Source organism: Urocampus carinirostris, chromosome 3 (genome assembly GCF_059441175.1).
Source record: "Urocampus carinirostris isolate Australia breed hairy pipefish chromosome 3, RoL_Ucar_1.0, whole genome shotgun sequence".
In the NCBI taxonomy this organism is placed as follows: domain Eukaryota; kingdom Metazoa; phylum Chordata; class Actinopteri; order Syngnathiformes; family Syngnathidae; genus Urocampus; species Urocampus carinirostris.
Window position 1 is genome coordinate 9,310,178 of NC_142351.1, and position 23,240 is coordinate 9,333,417.

The following is a 23,240-nucleotide window of genomic DNA, read 5'->3' on the forward strand; positions in this document are numbered from 1 at the left end:
AGTGAAGAGAAAGAGGGAAAAGATGGAGCAAGAAAGGAGGAGAGGGAAAAGGGAGGAAGAGCGGGAGAAAAAAAACAGAAGACATATATGAGAAAACGAGAGTGTGTGAAATGAGAGACAAAGGGAGAGTGGGAAAGAAAGAAAGAGAAATCAAGACAAAAAATAGAGTAAACGAGAGAGGGGGAAAAATGAGAAAGAAAAATGAATAACAGTGACAGAGGGAGGAGGAGACAAAGGGAGAGAGTAAAACCAGAGAAATATAAATACAAAAAAGGAGAAAGAGAGGGAAAAGAGGGAGCAACAAAGGAAGAGAGGGAAAAGTGAGAAAGAGCAAAAGAAAAACAGAAGACATAGAAGAATACGAGAGCGTGAAACTAGAGACAAAGGGAGAGTGGGAAAGAAAGAAGAAGAGAAATTGAAAGAAATAAAAAGAGTGAACGAGAGAGCCCGCGAAAGAGAGGCGGAGAAAAAATGAGAAAGTAAAAATAGTGACAGAGAGAGGAGACAAAGGGAAAGACTAAAAAGAACGAGAAAGGGAGAGAGACGCAGCCGCTTCGTTCATGAATGGTAGTTAATCCTTCGGAACAGTTGTTTCTTTAGGAAGTCATAGACGACAACACGCATATTAATCAAAACTAAAAAGAAATGATACAGTTACAGTTGCTTTTGGGGTTTATTTAAAACTGAAGCTCATATTTTGAGCTTTTTTTTCTCATGCGCTTCTCTCAGTCTTGCCAGCCTGATTAAATTAGCCCATTAACACAGTTTAGGCTACAGTTTACAGTGAGGGTGTCACATCAACAGACCCCGCTTTGGCTGTACTTTGTTAAAGAATCCTTTATATGGACACTTTGTGATGAAAACCCACAGAACAACCGTTAATCACCAAAAAAACGCCAGGCAAGTACTCAGAGCAATTGGATTTGCTCAGCATTACGATTGGCAATGCCCAGCACCATCTGCGCCAGAGGTAATCCTTCTCATTTAGCAGTATTTTGTGACATTTTTAGGTTTTTCTATTTGAGGGTGCCATAAACACATTCATCCTAAACATCTAGAGCTGGCTTGACATAGCTGCACATTTCCATCCTGACAATATTCTTGCACCCTGGTCCAATGAAAACATTTGTGCTAATAATAGTAATAATCCATCCATCAATTATCTGCACCGCTTATCCTCAATAGGGTCGCGGGGGTGCTGGAGCCTATCCCAGCAGAGGGCAGGGGACACCCTGAACCGGTTGCCAGCCAGTCGCAGGGCACACAGGGACAGACAATTCACTCACTCATTCACACCTAGGGACAATTTGGACCAGCCAATTAACCTGACATGCATGATTTTGAAATGTAGGAGGAAACTGGAGTGCAGGCACGTGGTGAACATGCAAACTCCACACAGGGAGACTCGGTAGCTGGATTTGAACCCCTTAGGAACCTCTGCAGCGTGGGGTTGCGCGCTAACCACCCAGCCGCCCTAACAGTGATAGTAATAAGCCTAAATCCACTAGATTATTAAGAATGTAAATTACATGAGAAAAGGCATTACGTTTTATCGCATGATCACACTATTTTTAGTCATGGTGCCGTCCTGAAAGATATAATTGAACGCGAAAAAATCACGACAAGGGGAAAAAAACTGATGTATCTTACGATGAATTGGGCTGAGATAAATTGGGCTTAAATAAAAAAACATTGTGAGTGTTTTCTCCATGTTCTCTGGTTGATAAATGGCAGTCAGCAAATACAGCTGCAGTGGGTGGTTTTCTTCGGGAGTGGTATCTTGCTTTGGCGACATTGTTTAAAAACAAATCATTATCTATTCTACCGTAATACTTTGAATATGACGCGCAAAAAAATAAACACAGCGCAGGCACCAAATAAGGTACCAAACTAACAACGGCCCGGATGCCCAGGGGGCTTCATTGGCACGCCCATGGGAGGAGCAGAGACGCCATCTTGCAGGGAGACATGGGCCAAGAAGACAGAGCTAAAGGACTTCAGAAGAGGGCTACCCAGAGACTCCAACGACACTAATTCGGCCGTTTTCGATGGACTACACTTAGTTAAATCATTAATGAAATTAAATCTGCCCCCGTGTGGAAATGTCGGCTTTCCTGTTCATCTTTTCCGTCAAGAAACGAGTGCGCATAAATTGCTGGGTGAATGTAGGTCGTGTTTGGTTAATAGAGTCAGATAACTAATTCAAACAATTTAGTAAACGGTACATTTTGATATTTAGGGCGGCATTAGCTCAGGAGGTAGAGCGCTCGTCTTAGCATCAAGAGATCGCAGGTTCGAATCCCGGCTTCTCCGTTACATGTCGAAGTGTCCTTGGGTAAGACACTGAACCCCTAATGCCCCCAATAAGCAGGTTGGCGCCTTGCTCGGCCGCTATTGGTGTGTGTGTGTGTGTGTGTGAATGGGTAAATGTGAAGCACATTGTAAAGCGCTTTGGGAAGTCTTCATTGACTTGAATAGTGCTTTATAAATGCAGATCAGTTCATTTAATTTAATTCCCAACATCACCCAGTTCAGCCTGAATGTGGATCCTTGGTGGGACGGGTACACCACAGTTACCGTAAATTCCGGACTATGAGGCGCTACTTTTTCCCCCAAACTTTCAACCCTGTGGCTTATTCAGTACAAAAGGTAAGATTTAGACCGGTGGAATATATGCGCCGAGGAAGACTATGTATAATATGTATTTGCAACTGTATATTTTTGTGATGTATTTATTTTAGAGACTTATTCTGATATGTTTTCCACGGGCGAAAAAAAAAAAAAAAAAAAAGGGGCGAAAACAACGGGGGCGGACGGGAAGTGGAGTAAAGGTGAGACGTGTTTGTGGACGCAGTGGATATATATTTTTCCCACCCTTACCTTTGGAAATATACATTTTTTTCCTTGGATTATTTTCAACAGGAACCGGACTCTGCAGGTCTGCATCAAACCTTAAGTACCGGTATCATTTTCCGTTCATTTTGCCGGCTGTGATTTTTGGACTGTGTACTTTATATTCAGTTACAACCACGGGACTTAAAGTCGAATTTGGGTTACTTTTGTGATTGGGTTACATGTTTCAATGTGGGCGTATGCGGCTTATATACAGGTGCGCCTTGTGTAAATACAAAAGCGGTTATCCTCTTAAAATGTGGTGGGTGCGGCTTATAATCAGGTGCGCTCTATAGTACAGAATTTACAGTACATATAGAGTTAGATTGACAAGAATAGGCAACGGCAAGCATTTTCAAGGACTTCACCCAATACTCATGCATTTTCATGACCTTGAACACAACACTCAAATTCAAACATTTGGCACCGGTGCTGTGGAATGCTCTTCCCCCCCGAGATCCGATCTGCAACCTCAGTGGAAATGTTTCAATCTAAGCTTAAAACACACGCCTACTCTATAGCATATGAATAACCTATATTTTTTTGTGGACAATATCTCTGTATTATTTGTAATTGCAACATCCTTTGCTGTCTGGTAATCCTGGAAGGGGGATGCCACACGTGCGGCCCCTTCTCAAGGTTTCTTCATTTTCCTCATGATGAGTTTTTTTTGAGTTTTTCCTTGCCCTCATGTTGGTTCCAGATCAGGGGATGATGAAATAGTCTGAAAAATAGTCTGTGTAATAACCTGTGCAGCCCTTTGAGACTCTGTGATTAACAGGGTTGGGTAGGGTTGCTTTAACTTGATTACTTTCAATTACTTTTGGATGACTCCAATACCAAATATGCTAATAAAAGACAAAAGAAACTAAATATGAATCAAATGACTCACAACACGTGGTTAGCTTTCTCTCCTGGCTTTGATCTCCGGCAAAACTAACAAATTGCGACAGAAACAAAATTAAAATAAATCCAACATCATTTATGCCGTTCCATGTATGAGTAACGGATTACTCCCCAAGCCTGCACAAAATTTGGTAATTGTATTCATATTTAGTTTCTTTTATTAGCATATTTGGTATTGGAGTAATCCAAAAGTCATTGAAAGTAATCCAGTTAAAGTAACCCTACCCAACCCTGGTGCTTAAGGGCTATACAAATAAAAATGACTTGACATTTTCGAGGATTTCAAGCACCCGTACGAACCCCGGTAAGTACACGTCATTCTCACTCCCAGTTGGCATCTTAAGTTTCAAATTCGTTTTCTGCAACGTGTCTAAGTCACATAACAAAAAGAAAATTCACGAATAAAAATAATATAAAAAAACATGGACGAAATAGTCTGAACTTTAGTAAGAGGAAAAACAATAAATGACGTCAAAAAATAACGTCCATTTTAAAATGACTACCTTACGCCATCTTTAAATAGATGAAGAATATACAATAAAAATAACATTGGAAATTGAAGATAAATGCTGAACTTTAACGAGTATTTCGACACATTATAGGAAACGAAATGTGTAGCTAAGCTAGCTCCGAGATACGAATAGACAGTAAGGGCTAACGAGTGCCTCACCTTGGATTTGGAGCAAGCTACCGAGCGCAGAGCTCCGAAAAAGATGGGCATGAGAGCCATGAGTAGCAGGCTGCCGTAAGCTAGCGCCGTGCCTTCCGGCGTGGCGACGAATTTAGCGGTGGCGTTGACAGCATCCGTCCCGGCTGCGTCGGTGCCGTTCGCGGCGTCTTGTAAAGCGGCGGAGGCAGTCTCCAGGACCGAGCTAGCTTCTTCTACCTCAGCCATAACTCGCCGGGGATGGTGACTGTATAGGTAGGAATGGCGTTGGGTGGCTGGTGAGTTAGTAGGACGAGTTGGTTAAAGGAAGCGTTTTGTTGGTTGAGGGACACAAGTTAGCCGGTAACCGACTAAAGGCCACGTTTCTTAATGCCAAAGATCCAAAGTGTAAGGAGACCTCTCACTCTGACCAGGTTGCTGGTAAAATGAAGCGCATTTCTTGAGGACGAGACAAAAGTTAGCAGGTAGCCAATTAAAGGCCACGTTTCTTAAAGCAAAAGATCCAAAGTGTGTGAAGACCTCTCACTCTGACCAGACTGCTGCTGACAGTAAGTACTTTGTTTGTTGACGAGACGTGAGTTAGAAAATATCCAATTAAAAACCACGTTTCTTAAAGCCAAAGATCCAAACTGTGCACAGATATCTCACTCTGACGAGGCTGATGGTGAAATGAAGCGTATTGCCCGTGGACGAGACACAAATTAGCAGGTGACCAATTAAAGGCCACGTTACTGAAAAACAAAGATCCAAATGTACGCAGGCTTCTCACTCTGACCAGGCTGATAATGAAATGAAACGTATTTCATGTGGACGAGACACAAGTTAGCAGGTAACCAATTAAAGGCCACGTTACTTAAAGCCAAAGATCCAAAGTGTGCAAAGACCTGTCACTCTGACCAGGTTGCTGGTGAAATGAAGCGTATTGCTTGTGGACGGGACAAAAGTTAGCAGGTACCCAATTAAAGGCCTCGTTACTTAAAGCCGAAGATCCAAAGTGTGCGCAGACTTCTCACTCTGATCAGACTGCTGCTGACAGTAAGTGCTTTGTTTGTGGACGAGACATGAGTTAGCAAATATCCAAATAAAAACCACGTTTCTTAAAGCAAAAGATCCAAACTGTGCACAGACCTCCCACTCTGACCAGGCTCCTAGTGAAATGAAGCGAATCGCTTGTGGATGAGACACACATTAGCAGGTAACCAATTACAAACCACGTTTCTTAAAGCAAAAGATCCAAAGTGTGCGCATACCTCTCACTCTGACCAGGCTGATAATGAAATGAAGCGTATTTCATATGGATGAGACAGAAGTTAGCAGGTATCCAATTAAAAAACACGTTTCTTAAAGCAAAAGATACAAAGTAAGCGCAGACCTCCCACTCTGACCAGGTTGCTGGTGAAATGACGCGTATTGCTCGAGGACGGGACACAAGTTAGCAGGTAACCAATTAAAAGCCACGTTTCTTAAAGCAAAAGATCCAAAGTGTAAGCTTCTTACAAAAACATTCAACTGTTCTCCAACTTAGGAGCAGGGAGGCTGGAGGATCTTGTTGACTAAAGAAGAAGATAATATTTGTCTCATTCTACAAAAATGGTTAATACTAAATGTTTTTTTTTTTAATTAAGTACGGTCAATTTAGACAGAAATGTTCTCCATGAGCTTTCCCGGTTAACCTGTAATACATTATAAAATTCACGAATACAAAAATAATAATATACACTCTTCCCCATTCCGCAAATACAAATATGCCAGCCTTGCACAAAGCATGCTGGGTAGTTTCCAGGGTTATTTTTCAGGGTGCCTCCGGTAAGATTGTAATTCTGTGTAAAACTTCAACGGTCAGTAATTGTTAGATTTGGCGGACGCACGAGCAGAGTTGACAACTTTATTAGGGGCAAAGGGAATTAACAAAAGGTGCTCCACACATGGGAGGTAGTGAGAAAACAGGCAACACAAATGCAGTAAAATCATTCATGGCTACTAGAATAAAACAAGTCTTTTTCAGGCACAAAACGGGCTTTGAGGGGTCAGGTAATGGGTAAGTCAGAAAAATGGAAGACAAGAATCAAGTGCAGTCATATGGCGGGTAGGGTGCAAATAATCAATTCGTCCACTGGCGCCCTCTGGTGGACAGTGGCGGGCTGGATCTTTCCAGTTATTGCTAAACCCTAGTTTGCTTACGGTGGATGGATCCATTTTTTTTTCTCTTTACCGACAAGTTACGAAGGGCCTAATATAAAATATAAAAAAAAAACACTTAATAACCATCGGATTGCTCCTAAAAACACTCTTAGCATAATGCTCTAGCAGAAGCACAAACAACTTTGATTCGGTTTGATCTTCCTCTATTCATTTGATTCCATTCAATTTTCACTAAGTGGTTATCAATGACAGGAGACAGTTCCAATTCTCGATTATTTCTTTCCCTTGTCTTTGATTTTAACAGATCACTTTTGATGCCAATTAATTATAAACCTTGTATTAAAACAACTATGTTTTGTTCTCGCCCATTTAAAAGTTACAATATGGTGTCCAGGAACTGTCCCTTTTTTGTTCATGTTTTCTGAATTGGCCTATTTACTTTTGGAAGTCACGAATCCAACAAAGGAAGCGGATTTCATTGAGACGATAGGAAGCACTGGAGTGTGATGGTGATCAGAACCATGAGGGGCATGGCTTGAAGTAGCGGGACAGCGCTCTTGAGTTTCAGTGTCACCTCCACAGGAAAGCTGTCGCTCATCCGCAGCGCCTGCAGGGGAAAACATGAAGCGTATGAGGTGATTTTTGTTTTAGGTTTTTTTTTCCCGTGTTGATGCCACTGAAAGGTGGGTTAGAACATAGCTTAGGCTAAAACAAATCCAGCACATTGAATGAGAGGAAATAAAAAGACAACTTCCTTCTCCATTTCAATTATGCAATATTATCTTGCTATTGTTACTCAGGCAAGATTTTTGGGAACGCCACTGTAAGGGAAATTATGGGCTAATTGTGCCTTTTGTACTATTTTCCAGGGGTCGGCAACCTATGACACAGAGCGCACGGCAAAACAATGATTTTAAAAATGCACATTTTTACCTGAAATTTAGACATTTTCAGTTGCGCGCCGTGTTATTTAGAGGCTTTACGGTAGCGCCCCTTCTCCTCTGCTTCGTGTGTCAGTGTGTGTTTGCGCGGCGCCTCGCAGAGGAGAGTTCCGTGTTTTAACCCAGCCAACGAAACACACGCACGCAATAAATGAACAAATCATGACGGCTCCTCGAGCGAAAACATCTCGTTCTTTCCATCCAGCGTGGACAGACGAATGAGGCTTTGTGCAAAAAATGACCGTGCTGCTTTGTGCCTTATGCCTCGAGAGCGTTGTACCTCGCACGTCAAGTGTTAAACGTCATCACGAGATGTAACATGAGCATGAATTTAAGGATGAGTCTTACATGGCGGAGACATTAAAACGCGCAGTGTCCAGGTACGGCAACCAAACACAGATGCTGAAGACCTTTGTAACTGCTAAAAACACCACCACTGAAGCAAGCTATCACATTGCTCACTGCATAGCAAAGCACAGAAAACTATTTACTGATGGCGAATGTTTTAAAGAAGCGTGTGTGTGCGCGTGTGTGCACCTTCTGCTTTGATGCCGTCATTTCAACTTTTGATATTTTCTGCAACAAGATATCATTGATGAATGGCATGGTAGCTGTCCATAACACTTGTTTTTTTGATTGTAATTCATTGTTAATTGAATTTTGAGGAAAAGAATATTTAAGACGGGAAAACATAATAAGTCAGGCAGCACGGCAGCACAGTGGTTAGCGCATGTGCGGCACAGTTCATGTCTTGGGAACCTCCTGCGTGGGTTCAAATCCAGCTCCAGACTTCCTGTGCGGAGTTTGTATGTTCTCCCCGTGCTTGCGTGGGTTTCCTCCGGGCACTCCGGTTTCCTCCCACATTCCAAAAACATGCATTTCAGGTGAATTGGTCGGTCCAAATTGTCCCTAGGTGTAAATGAGCGAGTGAGTTGTCTGTCCCCGTGTGCCCTGCGATTGGCTGGCAACCAGTTCAGGGTGTCCCCTGCCCACTGCCCGATGATAGCTGGGATGGGCTCCAGACTCCCCCGTGACCCTCCTGAGGATAAGCGGTGTAGCTAATGAGATGAGATGGGAGATGAGAAAAATAATAAGTGTTATAAGCTTTTATTTTTTTTATTTTTAAATTTTTCTTCGTTTTTGTATGTGTTAGTCTTGCTGTCGGTCACCCCTCTCGAGGGATATCACCAGGGTAGATAAATAGCTATAAGCTGGGTCAGGGAGTAACGGAAGAAGAGGCGAGCCGTTTCTTTCGAAATGAAAGTGGAATAAGGAAGCTTGATGCGGTTGAGAAAATGGTCGATCGCTTTTTTTTCCATCCCCTTTCTACCAGGGAGGAGGAAGTCGCCTAACTCTTGAAGCCCATCTTCCAAAAGTAACTTAAACTTGACTTTACCTATCTTTATAGAGCATATTACTTTATGAAATGTTTATTTTTGAGTACAAAACAATACAGTTTACTTATACAAGCCTTAAACATACTTATATCGCACTAAGGCAACTTACGAATAAATTCAACTTACGGACGTTTGTCTGGAATCTCGTTCGTAAGTAGGGGAGCGTCTATTTAAACATCCGATCTCTGTTGCCGTTTTCACACCTATACTAATCTTACTAATCTTGTGTGGACGTTGTTGTATTCCTTGCTTGCATGTTCTGATTCTGAAACTCATTAACTCTTTGCATTGTCAACCGCAACGAAGCAGGTGGCAAAAATGTGCTGTAGTTACTGAGTTAAATGAATTAACTAAAGACCAACTAATTACTATTTTTTAGCAACACGCTCAACACTGAGGTCAAATAAATGAGTAACGTATTTTCCGCACTATAAGGCGCACCTAAAAGCCTTTATTTTTTTCAAAAGCTGACCATGCGCCTTATAATTCAGTGCGCCTTAAATATGGATCAATATTAAGTCGCAAAGTTTTGCAACTAAGGCAAGCAGCCGCCGACAAGATTTCCCCCCGAAAGCGAAGTAGTCCGCGGTGTATGCTGGGATTTATATACCGGCGTTTCATTTCCTAACCAATGTGTCAATCATCATTTGAATCAGTCACTATTGGCTAAAATTATTCGGAGGTAAAGGGGCGGATCCTGTTTATCATTTACAGGCTTGCATAGGCTAAAGGGACAAAACAAAGCCTGCAATTGGCCAAAAAAGATGAATGTGAATAGCAAGTTGGGTAGAACTACGGCATAGAGTAAACAGTATTTTACTATTCTGTACTATATTTGTAAATATTTTACTCTCCTGGATTTACTCCACTCACGGTTGTAAAAAGACCATGGTTACGTATCATTATTGAACGTGATGGCTGCAAGAGAACTTAGGTGAGCTATGCGGCTTTATATTTTCCCGGTATCTTGTTTTAGAACGATCTTGAGGTTTCTGCGATGAGTCTATTTTTACACTCAATTCAATTCAAAGTGTTTATTGTCATATGCACAGTAAAGAACCCCGTTTCCCTGCACAATAAAATTCTTACTTTGCTGTCCACGCAGTTTCCAGCAAAAAATAAAATGGAAACTAAGAAATGTTTGGCATTTCTTGAATCCCAAGACTTTAACCTTCCGAATGATATTTGGAACGATGCATTTGAGTGATTGGTGACATCTTACAGACACTGTTTCCGTACATGTCTGAGACACGTATTTGCGTCTTTGCAAGCCTTGGGAATGTTAAGGGGGTAATAAGTTTGACTGAACTATCTGACTGTTTTGTCGACGTTCCCATTGTAGCGCCTTATAATCCGGTGCGCCTTATGTATGGAAAATATAGACCCAAAAACAATTTTTTGGGGGTGCGCCCTATAGTGCGGAAAATACGGTAATAATTTTGATCGTGTCAAACAATAAACATTAATGGAACATGACATAAGAAGTTGACATTACTGTTGTCCTGGTCAGTTTGAATTCCCGGGGAAAGTCGAAGACCTTGGCGGAGAACGGTGTTATGGCTTTCAGGAAGGACTTCCCATACACAACTATCCTGCAGTACAAGATAAAGCACCACGGTTCAAATGCCAGTGATACACACAAGATACCGTACACACGCATACCTACCGATCATATGCACAGTTCGTTTTATCCGTGACGGTGGTGTCCGTTTTGTCTCTGATGAGCCAGGAGAAGCTTGTGTTGGTGAACAGTCGGATCTTCTTTTTGTCATGACGTGTCATGTAAGCGCAGCCAGCGTGGAAATTTCCTAAAAACATCACGTTCTACACATCACCACAAACATGCACGCACACACACACAAACATATTAAGTGACATGGGGACCAGCTGTGCATACAAGATACAGTGACTAGCCAAAGTATTGACTGCACCCAAGAACTAAATGTCATATTGCCACATTTTAGGCTTCAAACCTAAAGCTAAAAAACTAACAGTATTTTCTAACATGTAAGACACAATCGTGAAGTGGAACCAAATGATTTCAACATTTTATGTTCACAATGAAACAACTAAGAGGTATGTGTTGCACGAATATTGGCTCCCTGTTCTCTCAGCTCAGCTGAGTGCCTCCAGAAGTTCCCCGATGACTTCTGTTTGTTCCAATGTTGACCGAAATGACTCATTTTAAAACATTTACACATCTCTCGGAGCAATGTGGGAGTAATAATATCAAAATGAAGTGAAAAATTACTGAAAATCTACCAAGACTTACCCATCACTCTAAACCTTTGGCCCAGACAAGGAAAAAAACTAATCACAAGAGCAACCAGGAGGACCATGATTACGTTGGAAGACCTGCAGGTATACACAGCTGAGGTGGGACAGTCTGTGCATGAGACAACTATTAGTTAAACTCAGCATACATATTCTCTATAGGGTAGAGTCACAAGAAGAAAGCCCTTTCTGAGAGAACACCATAAAACACGGGTTTGGAGTTTGGAAGAAGGCACAAGGTTGGAATAAGGGGCTCTGGTCAAATGAGACCAAAATTTAACTTTTTGGGTTGAATGCAAAGCCTTACGCTTGGCGTAACAGTAACAATACAAATCACCCTGAAATCACCAACCACACTGACACCATCCCCTGATTTAAAACCTACATGAGGGCAAGGAAAAACTCAAAAAATCCTCAACATGAGGAAAATGAAGAAACCTTGAGATGGGACTGCACAAGAAGTAATCCCCCTTCCAGGATGACCAGGCTTCAACGGATGTTGTAATAAATAATACACAGACCAACGTTTGTTTGCAATGTGTTCCGGTTTTTATTTTCGACCAGTCGCGCAGTGTTTACGAGGCTAACATTGCCATTTAGACTAACACAAATAGTTAACCGAAGCTAAGAAAATAATATTTTGGCTTTGATGCATTTAACCACAACTATCTTTGGATAAAAATAAAATATTTATCAAACAGAAATGCGATTATAGTAGTTTAGCACTTCTATCATTTCCAATCATTACCATGTCATAATTGTTTCTCACTCCAAACTAAGATACCTTGGGCAGAAGCTTAAAAAGCTCACAAGAGCAAAAAATAGGAAGTTGTAGAAGCCAGTATCACCCGATTCAGCCTCAGCTGAGGAGCGTAGGTGGCAGTAAACGAATTGGGTCCGACACTCGCGATAAGCAAGATCAAAGGGTTAGTACGTCTGCAAAGTTCTGGAGTCTCAGTCTAATGAGGTATGCACGATAGTTAGCAGACAAAAATTATCAAAAATATAACACACTTTTAGAAAGAATGAATAAAAGCCGTTTGACTAAAAGTATGTCATGCAGAAGTGGTCGGAAATACATGGAAATGGATGTGGTTAAACAGGTTTTGGACGTGAGGTCAGTTTGATCAGGAGTGTCCGCTGGGATCCTGTCTGGGATTGGGTTGGGCACTCTATAACATTATTTCATTGGTTTGGAACCAAGATTTTACTGTTGTAAAAGGATGGTAGGATGGTTGGATGCGTTCTAAGAGATGGGCATGGCACCTGTATGACGCAGCAGGGGTAAACCAGTGAAAGTTGTCGGGCCCTTATATTTTTTTCTCTCCAATTCTGGCGCACACACAACATGACAACTAGCAGCAACAACAGTTTTCTGCAGGACAAAGACTAGGAACCTTCCCGTGGTGTCCTGCGAAGGGCTCTCTCCCGGGGGAGCCTTACGAATCCAACTCAATCCACTCAGACTCGCTCTCTTTCTTTCTTGGTCCTCTCTCTTTCTTTGTCACTCCTTTTCTCTCTTCCCCTTTACACTCTTGTCTCTCATTTTCTCTATCCCTCTCTTTCCTACTCTCTCCCTACCTCTCTCACTCTCTTTTCCCCCCTTTTGCGTTTTACTCTGTCTGTGTTTCTCTCTTTCTATCTGTCCCTCCCTTTCTCTTTCTTCTACTCTCCTCTCTCTGTTCTTCTTAGGGCGGGTGACTTCGAGAGCAACCCTGGCCCCCAGTCCAAATGCCAGTGGTGCTTTCGAACCATTCGCTGCGACCACACCCCAATCACCTGTACTACCTGCCCACGGGGCTTCCATAAATCATGCACCGGCCTGTCCGAATGTACTAAGGACTTCAGAGGCTTCGTCTGCTTGGGTCACACCCAGTCAGGCCTGGCGGCACAGGACAGTCGCAGCCCCCTCTCCTTCGGAGAACTACGGAGCCTCCCACGAGCGAGTCTAGCGCTACTAAGGATTACCTTAGGCGCCTTGAGTGACTCAACGACGACGACAACAGTTTTCTTTTCCTCAGTCTTCTGACCAGCGCAAGTATTGTTTTGTCTCCAGCGTCGACTGTGACATTACACGAGACATGGGTTATTAAACCTTTACTCAAAGCAATCCATTTTGATGATACATAGCTAAACTTTTAGCGCGTACGCTCATGGACATTTTGCCTCACTTTAGCCTCCGGGCTAAGCCCCGCCCACTGGATACGCCATAATATTACAAACAAATGAAAGGGTCTTTTATTTCCCAGTGTATGCTGGTATACATAAGCAGGCGTCAAATATTCAGTAAGGATATGCTATGATCACCTCGTTGTTCCATTTCTGCAGTACTTTCTTGAAAACGTCGTACAGGCCGTCAATCTCCTGAACGGCACTCTTTGGGTCCGCGTGCAGCCCGACCAAAACAAAATCGTTGGTAGCTGAGGACAAAAAGACTTGTTTATGTGTGTGTCAACAAACAGAAATGTCATGAATTTGTACATTGTTTACTTGCTTACCGGTTTCATTGCTGTGGATGTTAACTGCAAAAGGTGGTCGGACAAAAGGTTTCGGGCCCTGGTACTGATATTGACCTCTTACTTGCACGATCTCTGTCCTGATGATGAAACATCAGGATCAAAATGAGGACTTAATATGCAAAAACGAACATCTATTTTTTATGTTTGTGAAGTACGATCATTTTTTTCAGGTTGAAGCAAACATTCGTATCTAATTTAAGTATTTTATAAAACCATATATGTGTGGGTATGCATGTTTGTGGCTTCATGCCTTTGAAACGCCTAAACCAATTTTTACAAATGTCTTTGGCCAACGTTCGTGTCAAGGCACCCCTAAATAATACCAACAAAATAAATAAAAATTTGCTTTTGTGGGGTTTCTAACGCAGCCAAATTCAGTACTGCGGCTCCCGATCACCGACCACTCCAAGCAGCTGATTCCAATCTTCTATCGGAACTAACACCTTGGTTGATGCAAATGTTTGTCATGCAAACTTTTTATGAAACCAGCACCCAACTACCTCGCTTAAGTAGAATGCCAGGCAAAGCGATGCTTCTATATGGAATATAACATATACACACACATACATATATTTATACACGCATATATAAGACTACGGTACTTAATATATTTTGGTGACAAAAATATTTACCGTATTTTCCGCACTATAGGGCGCACCCCCAAAAAATAGTTTTTGGTCCTATATCTTCCATAGATAAGGCGCACCGGATTATAAGGCGCTACAATGGGAACGTCGACAAAACAGTCAGATAGTTCAGTACAACTGATTACCCCATTAACATTCCCAAAACTTGCAAAGAAGCAAATACGTGTCGTAGACACGTGCGGATGCGGTGTCCGTACGATGTCACTCAAATGCATCGTTCCATCATTCGGAAGGTTAAAGTCTTGGGATTCAAGAAATGCCAACCATTCCTTAGTTTCTATTTTCTTTTTCGCTCGCAACTTTACTGTGCATATGACAATAAACACTTGGAATTGAGTTTAATTCACTCAACTCATCACAGCAACATCAAGATCGTTCTAAAACAAGATACCGGGAAAATATAAAGCCGCATAGCTCACCTAAGTTCTCACGTTCAATAATGATACGCAATCATGGTCTTCTTACAACCGTGAGTGAAGTAAATCCAGGAGAGTAAATTATTTGCAAATACAGACTAATAAAACATGTTTCTTTATGGTGTACTTTAGCAAGCTTGCTAAGTTTGCTACGCCATTGCTAAACTCGGCCAATTGCAGGGTTTGTTTTGGCCCTCTAGCCAATCCGAGGCTCTGAATAACTTCAGCCAATAGCGATCGATTCAACGGGTGATTGATACATCTTTTTCGGCCAATTGCAGGGTTTGTTTTGGCGCTCTAGCCAATCCGAGGCTCCGAATAACTTCAGCCAATAGTGATCGATTCAAATGATGATTTACACATTGGTTAGCCAATGAAACGCCGGTAAATAAATCCCAGCATACACCGCGAACTACTTGGCGTTCGGGGGAAAATCTAGTCGGCGGCGGCAAGTTAGTTGCAAGACTTTGCGAATTAATTTTGCTCCATAAATAAGGCGCACTGTATTATAAGGCGCATGGTCAGCTTTTGAAAAAAATTAAGACTTTTAGGTGCGCCTTATAGTGCGGAAAATACGGTAATCTAAAATAGAAAATGCAGAAGACATCATTTGTACTTTGCCATTTCCAATAAGGTTATTTACAAATGCACCATATAAATATTGTTAACTCACTTGTGATTTGAACTAAATATTCTGATTGGTCCAAAAAATCTGGACTTGAGCAAGTCAATAGATCTTTTACTGTGACACAAGCTGAAGCACCGTGAACCTAAGCAAGAATGTAGGATTGCAAGGTCCTACAACCCTCAATCATCTTATGAAGTTGTTCCCCAGATTTACATCACACAAGTTCTTATCCATATCTAACATCCAAAATGAAACGTGTGGTACACTGTAAAGTAGGCTTAAACGTATTTGCTCAAGGTGTGTATTTCTAATCAGTTGGCATGATGACAAACTGTTATGGTGGCTCACCTGTAGATGAAAACATACTGCCGGAGGTCATCAGACTTGCCCAGACTGGTACTGGATACTGAGCTATAGTCGTAACCTTCATACCTCAAAAGAACACAGACACAAAATAATCCACATAAAACAAAGAAACATGTGACTTTTCCACATTACTATATTGATATGTGCCCTCCTCACTAATACACAATAACAGTTTAACTCATTGAACTGAAGTGGACCAGAATGCATATTTTTAAATGATTACCGGTAAGTATCGGCTGCCGCCAAAAAGCCATTTAATAATTATCAGCTATAAATTCGAATATTATTTGTCATGAATGAATGAACACAATATTAATGAAAACATTATTTTTTTTTGCATTTGAAGGCATTTAAAAAAAAATAGAATCCACTGTTTTTACACAGACTTGTATCTGTAACAGGTTTCAGTATTAATAATCTCAACTATAATGTCATTTATCGGAATAAATATCTTAAAAACAGAAGCATTTACTTCAATTATGCATTAACAAGAAAAATGCCCACTACCGACTGACACCAAAGAGTGTCCAATCAATTTCAAGTTAATAACTAAACGAAAAGTGACATGACATTATTTTATGAAACGATAAAATTCACCCAAGTACAATTAAGAGTCAAACAGAAATACAATTATATTAGTTTAGCATTTCCATCATTTCGAATCATTACCGTGTCATAGGTGTTTCTTGTTTCTCACTCCAAACGAACTAAAATACCTTGGGCAGAAGCTTAAAAAGCTTGCAAGAGTAAAAGAAAGGAAGTGGTAGAAGCCAGTATCACCCGATTCAGCCTCAGCTGAGGAGCGTAGGTGGCAGTAAACGAATTGGGCCCGACACTCGCGATAAGCAAAATCAAAGGGTTAGTATGTCTGCAAAGTTCTGGAGTCTCAGTCTAATGAGGGATGCACGATAATTGGCAGACAATAAATTAACAAAAATGTAACGAACTTATAGCAAGAACAAATGAAGGCTGTTTGACTAAAAGGATGTCGTGCAGAAGTGGTAGGAAATAGATGGGGTGAAACACGCTCTGGATGTGATGTCAGTTATTTTAATTGATGCAAGAGTGTGTGCTAGTTATAGATATGAATGGCGAAGGATAGTTAAGAATGACTGCTATCGACGCATATGATGCAGAGTGGGTAAACCAGTGTATGCTGTCGGGCCTCTCTACCAATGAAAGGTTTCACAGTACAGCAATTCACCCCTTGTAGTGCTGTGGGCGTAATGTTCAGCGTCAGGTTGGGGAGAGCAAAGGAAAACTGAATGCGAGTGTTCTTGACTCCAGCCACCTCCCACTAGGGAGATATGGCTTTGGTTTATAGTTAAATAAATGGATAACAGTAAAAATGTACACGCTGTCAAGTCATTTAATGCCATAACGCATAAATACCTTTTTAGAAGCATTGGCCCAGAGTGCCAAAACGTAAGAATACGTTCTTGTTTCACTCTAAAAATCTATTATTTGCTCATCAGTAAGTATCAAGCCTCTGGGAATGATTTCAGTATGACAAATCACCTTTAGATGGAAGGAGTGGGTATGATCAGATCTTTGTCCACACATCAAAGAAGCCCAACTCGATAGTGTTGCTTTTTTTCCCCCGGTGAATGAGTATGTGTTTGTTGCTCCATATGGCGAGTAAGCATAGTGAAGCAGCGTGGCGATAGTCGAGAGATATGGACAAATAGTAACAGGCTGTTAACTACTTAATAAAGCTTATTCTTTTTTAAAGTCCCATCGTAATCGTCTGGTCAGAGAGGGATGATGTTTCGTGCACGTCCGATGGAACGCAATCGCCCGGGGGAACGCGATCGTTGTTCATGCATAAATTCAGTGTTCTTGCAATGAAATGCTATTTTGCAAGCAAAGTATACTTAATAGAAAGTATTGTTTCGATATTGGAGGTATTACAAATGCACAAAAAATAAAAACAGAAGTGAAAGTTCTATTTGAAATGCATACTTTCACCAAAAGCTGTTTTTTTCCCAGAAGTTTTCTTGGAAACATTTTCAAGAAACTTTGCAATGTTCTACTATTGTTAACAAAATAATGGTAGAAGCTAGAAACATAAGGGATCAAGATTCCTTTTGACATGTCCTATGCTCATATAGAACTACATATTCTGTAGTACTTTATAAGAGAGTCAAATTGGCAAAAATTTGCTGGCACCGGCTTATCTCATTTGATAAAAACGTCTGGTATTGATCGAGTTGAGGATCCACAAAAAAAATAATGTAACTCATAATTAGTCGCTTGGAACCTCATTATTCTATTAGGAGTTCTGATTACTGGAACTATACAATGTTGTTGTAGATGTGAACAAAAATGAAGACACAGAAAATAGTTATAGTTATGTGTGTGGGCACGCACGTAGAAAATAAAATAGTAATTTCCTGGTGTCTTGGAAGCTGTTGTAGATTTTTTATAAGCATTGCCTGTTTCTCTTTCCAGGATCTTTCCGATTTTTTGCTACTGTGTCCCACTTCTGAAAACGTTTAGATTGCATATCCCGACTCTGTGTATTAAAAAACATACCTGTATATACTGAGATTTTGCAACAGGTATTGTATAATAGTGACAAACAAATAACTGAAACCTCTAAAACAGGTTGCATGCCCTCGTGGATTGGAGTATTATATGGTAGTGTAATTAGGGATAAAAGTAAATTGTTCAGAATTGCCTTTAAAAACATACCGTGCATCCCTAAATAGATATACCGTAAATTCCGGACTATAAGCCGCTACTTTTTTCCTTAACGTTCAACCCTGCGGCTTATTCAGTGATGCGGCCAACTTGTGTCATTTTTCTCACGGCCGCTAGCGGCGCTCGAGTGTTGCTACCATTAACTGCCCTGTCAAAGCTATATTATTATTATTAAAGCTTTGAAAACTCTCTCGGTTTACCGTCTTTCTTTGTAAATATGTGTAACCCATGTATAATATGTATTTGCAACTGTATATTTTTGTAATATATTTATTTAGACGCTTTTTCTGATGTGTTTTTCATGGGTGAATGAAAAATGAGGGGGGGAACAAACGCGGGGTGCCGAGTTTAAGTGAGGACCGCTAAAGGTGAGGGACAGACAAGGAAAGAAGAGGGGGTAAAAAGTTGGTTAAAGAAAAAGGAGTTGCGCGAGTAAATGTGTTCATCTGATATATTTTTCCCGCCCTTACCTTTGGAAATATATACTTTTTTCCCTGGATTCTGCAGGTCTGCATCATACCTTAAGTACCGGTATCATTTTCCGTTCATTTTGCCGGCTGTGATTTTTGGACTGTGGACTTTAATAAAGGACATTTGAAAATGTCAGGAAAAAATGTTAAAACGTCATATCGTCACGTCATATTGTCAGATATAAAAAAATGTGAATATGCTTGATGGCTGTTGAGATTGTCGTGTTTGTTTTGCTGCTGTTGGTGTCGGTGGATTTGTTCAGACCGAGGACAATCGACTTTGGCCTGGACGGATCTATTGACACTAACAAAGATGTTATATAATGAAATTGTGAATATGCTTGATTGCTAATAAGATTTTCGAGAAGGGTTGTTCAAACCTCACATTGTGTTTGCTGTTAAAAACGTCATATTGGAATATAATATTGTAAATGTGCTTAATTGCTGTTGAGATTGTCATGATTGTTTTCTGTTATTAGTGTCAATAAATTTGTTCAAACCAAAAAATTTAGTTTCAATCGCGGGACTTGAAATCGGGTTTGGGTTAATTTTGTGTTTGTGTTACATGTTTAAATGTGGGCGCATGCGGCTTATATGCAGGTGCGGCTTGTGTATGTACAAAATCGGTTTTCCTCTTAAAGTGTGGTGGGTGCGGCTTATAATCAGGTGCGCTCTATAGTCCGGAATTTACGGTAAATAGACCATCATGCATACACAGAATGTGGTCCTAATTTGATGTCGTATGAATGCAATCATATGCAGCACATCACATCATAGCAGTCAGCTCAAAAGCTGCAATGGCAGAAAGTTGGATTTATGCAGTCCCAGCCGATTCAGATTAGTCAATTGATTATAAAGATGATTGTGAAAGTGGCGAGGATGCATGCTTAAAGAATCCATCATACCTTTGAGTTTCCCTGTCAAAGGTCAGAAAGCAGACATGAGATCATTGGTTAAATGTCACTTATAACACCTTGTGGATCTGACATCCCTATAAAAAAGGCATTTGGCTTAAATGTATTCTGCAAAACTCACAAAAACTTTACATTTAGCATTTTGGATTGCAATGTCGGCAAGCATAATACTTTCCACGGTTGTTGTTGCAAGCCACTTACATGCAGACTCACTGACTGACGAAATACAATTTAAATGTGGAAATTATATGCTTAAGATTTTGGAGCCAAAACTCAGGAGGTATCACAAATTTGCACTTTTCAAAATATTAACAGATACTTTTTGCCACCTAGGTTTAGAAATGATGGACACATTTCCCAATGACAGAGATGTCAGGCTGATATTTAAGACAACTTCATTATCACAACTAACACAAGCATAAGAGACTTAAACTGTAAATTCAGAGTTCAAACACCTTTTTGATTTTTAAATCCAAGCACCTTTTAAGGATTTTCAAGCCCAATTTTCCAATCTCTTCAGTACCAATAAAAGAAATCCAATGTGAATTAGTTCATACTCCTGATGTTTAAGGTCACTGAGTGCTGCCAGTAGGAAACCAGAAATTGTGATAAATCCTAAGGCAGGAAATAAATCATCTAATTTGCAAGTAGGGAAGCGTCTGTATAAATGAATATCGTTTAATGAAATAATTTTTTGGGGGTGCCAACTCTGTCCCTATTGTCTTTTTGCGGGTCCCCAACAAAAACACTTTTACAGAAATACAACAAAACTAAATATTAAAGTAGTTAATTTTAGTGCTTAAAACAGGGACCTAATATATTATGTTGTTTTCATTCTGTAAATAAAAAAATACTAAAGATAGAACTAGGGAACTACTACAGAAATAATATACAAGTGCTAGTACGGAAATACTTCAAAAAGTATTCATACAGAACTATTACCAAAATTCAATGACAGTAATACGACAATACAAAAATACAATGAAATAAATCTAACGACAGAAATACTTTTGCAGAACTATTAGGACAGAAATACTACAAAAATACCATAGAAACACAAGATATACTAAAGGATTCTACTATGGAAATAAATACAAAAATATTATTGCAGAACTACAATGAAAATACTACAAAAATAAAACTACAGTACTGACAAAAGTACTACAGAAATACTACATAAGTGTATATATATTAAAAACACTACAGAAATATAGCTGTAGTGATACTACAGAAATACTACAAAAATAGAACAGTAATACTACAAAACTATCAAATGTAGTGCTTAAAACAGAGACACAATTTATTATTTTGCTTTAACTGCTAGTGTTTCAAAAAAAAATCTATTTAAAAACACATATAAAGAAATACAACATGTCTGTATGTATATTTATTCATAAATGAAAACAATTCAATAGGCCAATTTCTTAACCTAATGCACACCTCAATCCCAATCGCTCCCCTGCCCGCAATTCAGCTCTGATTTGGCCAGTGGAGCAAGGAGCAAGAAAGGCTGGCTTACGAAAAAACAAAAGTTCTGTTGAAACCAACCAGTGTGCAAGAGGGTCCAGCTTAAAAAGCAACCAGAAAGAGTTCCGTTTATGAGCAAGCTTATCCAGGGACACAATGTTTTGTTTGAGCTAGCGAGGCAGCCAGGTCCTGTTTCAGCACGCAACCAATAGAGTTTTGCTTTGCCCAGTGATCTCAAAGAAAGCGCCCCAACAAAACAAAAACCAGCGGGCCAGCTAAAAACCACAGCTTCAACGCCCTGCATCTAGTGGTTGTAGACCTGAACAGACCTCCAGCCTTGAGGTTTCTCCAGACTACAACCTCTGAATCGGCCTCCACACCATCGTCACATAATCACACTGAAACCAAAGTTCATCCAATGGTAACAGGTCTCGATTGGTGTGATTAAAGGGATATTAGCTCAAATTACATCCATCCATCCATTATAGGCCCCGCTTATCTTCAGTAGGGTCTCTGGGGTGCTGGAGCCCATCCCAGCTATCCCGGGCAATGGGCAGGGGACACCCTGAAATAGTTGCCAGCCAGTCGCAGGGCACACACAGACAGACAATTCACTATTTGGACCGGCCAATTAACCCAATTTGCATGTTTGCGAGTGCCTGGAGGGCACCCACGCAAGCACGGGGAGAACATGAAAACTCCACACAGGAAGGTTCGATCTCATGACCTCAGAACTGTGCCGCACACGCGCTAACCACTGTGCCGCTGTGCTGCCGATCAAATTACAATACAGTAAAAATTAAGCCAACCATGTTGTTTTCTATCCAAATTGTGACACCCAAGATCCCAAATTCTATCTTTGTCTTTTTCTTACCCTTATTTTGTCTAATGTTAAATTCAAGATTCCGTTGTCGATGCTTAGTAAAGAAAATTCCTTCTGAGTGCGCGTGTCTTCATTAAATTTTCATCAATTTAAGTGGTCAAGCGATAATTTGCTCCACCAAAATTTGCTAAGGTGCCAACTTCGTCACCGTTGTCCCTTTTGTGTGTCTCCAACAAAAAAAAACTGCTACCGAAATACTACAAAATTAAATATCAATTTTAGTGCTTAAAAACAGGGATTTAATATATGATTTTGTCTCTTTCCAAAAAGAAAAAAATACTATAGAAGTCTAGAAAAATACCACTACAATAATACTAGAATATTTAAGAATACTATAGAAATATTAAGGCAGAAATGCTACAAACTACAACTACAGAAATATTACCAAAATACTAATATGAAAATCCTACAAAAATACTACAGTAATATTACAGAAATATGACCAAAAAAGGGGTCTGTACCCATTTTTAGTAAGTCATGGGCTTTGCCTTGGCAAAAAGGTGCAAATGAAAAGGGATCATTTCAGCTCATTAACAGTAGAAGGCGTTAATTTCCTGCAAATGCGAGTTGCCACCCGCCGTTTTACACCACAGGAAAAAAAAGATTTCATTTTGCATGTGTGACCATGGCTAAGCACAGATACAGCAGGAAATATCTAAGATATGGATTTTTAAGGGTTTCCCTAAGATTTTTGCATTATCGTTTAGACTTTTTAAGACCTTTTCAAGACCACTTGTTCCCTGGTACAGCCTGAACACAGCCATACTTTAAATCACTCAACCCCAATGTGCAAAACCTACACTTTCCCATCTAGGGCTGAACGATGTTGGAAAAAAACCCAATTGCGATTTTTCAGACCTGTATCGCAATTTCGACACGATTTTCGATTTTACAAGAAGAGTGCAATCCTGTGCTTGTTGTTTTGGGGGAGAACTTAAACATAGTGAGATGCAAACCTACCTCGAGATGACGTCCTTAGAGAATACCACTATAACAAAATAAATATAA

General features: G+C 40.3%; 2 protein-coding genes across 9 annotated transcripts in view; both read right to left on the reverse strand.

Annotated features, from left to right (window-relative positions):
* hm13 (histocompatibility (minor) 13) overlaps positions 1-5,148 on the reverse strand; it is a 34,220-nt gene extending 29,072 nt beyond the window's left edge. Inside the window, exon 1 of one of the 4 annotated variants that reach the window (XM_088330571.1) lies at positions 4,469-5,148. In XM_088330571.1, coding sequence (XP_088186697.1) covers positions 4,469-4,693 — 225 coding nt within the window. In that variant the 5' untranslated portion in view covers positions 4,694-5,148. The remainder of the gene's footprint in view (positions 1-4,468) is intronic. The other 3 variants (XM_088330572.1, XM_088330573.1, XM_088330574.1) reach the window with 3 other exon arrangements.
* A 1,188-nt stretch (positions 5,149-6,336) lies between these two features.
* LOC148368600 (deoxyribonuclease-1-like 2) overlaps positions 6,337-23,240 on the reverse strand; it is a 28,827-nt gene continuing 11,923 nt past the window's right edge. For 3 of the 5 annotated variants that reach the window (XM_088330577.1, XM_088330575.1, XM_088330576.1), the window contains exons 4-10: positions 19,874-19,885; positions 15,778-15,861; positions 13,718-13,815; positions 13,527-13,639; positions 10,612-10,769; positions 10,441-10,537; positions 6,337-7,214 (exon numbers count right to left, since the gene is read on the reverse strand). In XM_088330577.1, coding sequence (XP_088186703.1) covers positions 7,083-7,214; positions 10,441-10,537; positions 10,612-10,769; positions 13,527-13,639; positions 13,718-13,815; positions 15,778-15,861; positions 19,874-19,885 — 694 coding nt within the window. In that variant the 3' untranslated portion in view covers positions 6,337-7,082. The remainder of the gene's footprint in view (positions 7,215-10,440; positions 10,538-10,611; positions 10,770-13,526; positions 13,640-13,717; positions 13,816-15,777; positions 15,862-19,873; positions 19,886-23,240) is intronic. The other 2 variants (XM_088330579.1, XM_088330578.1) reach the window with 1 other exon arrangement.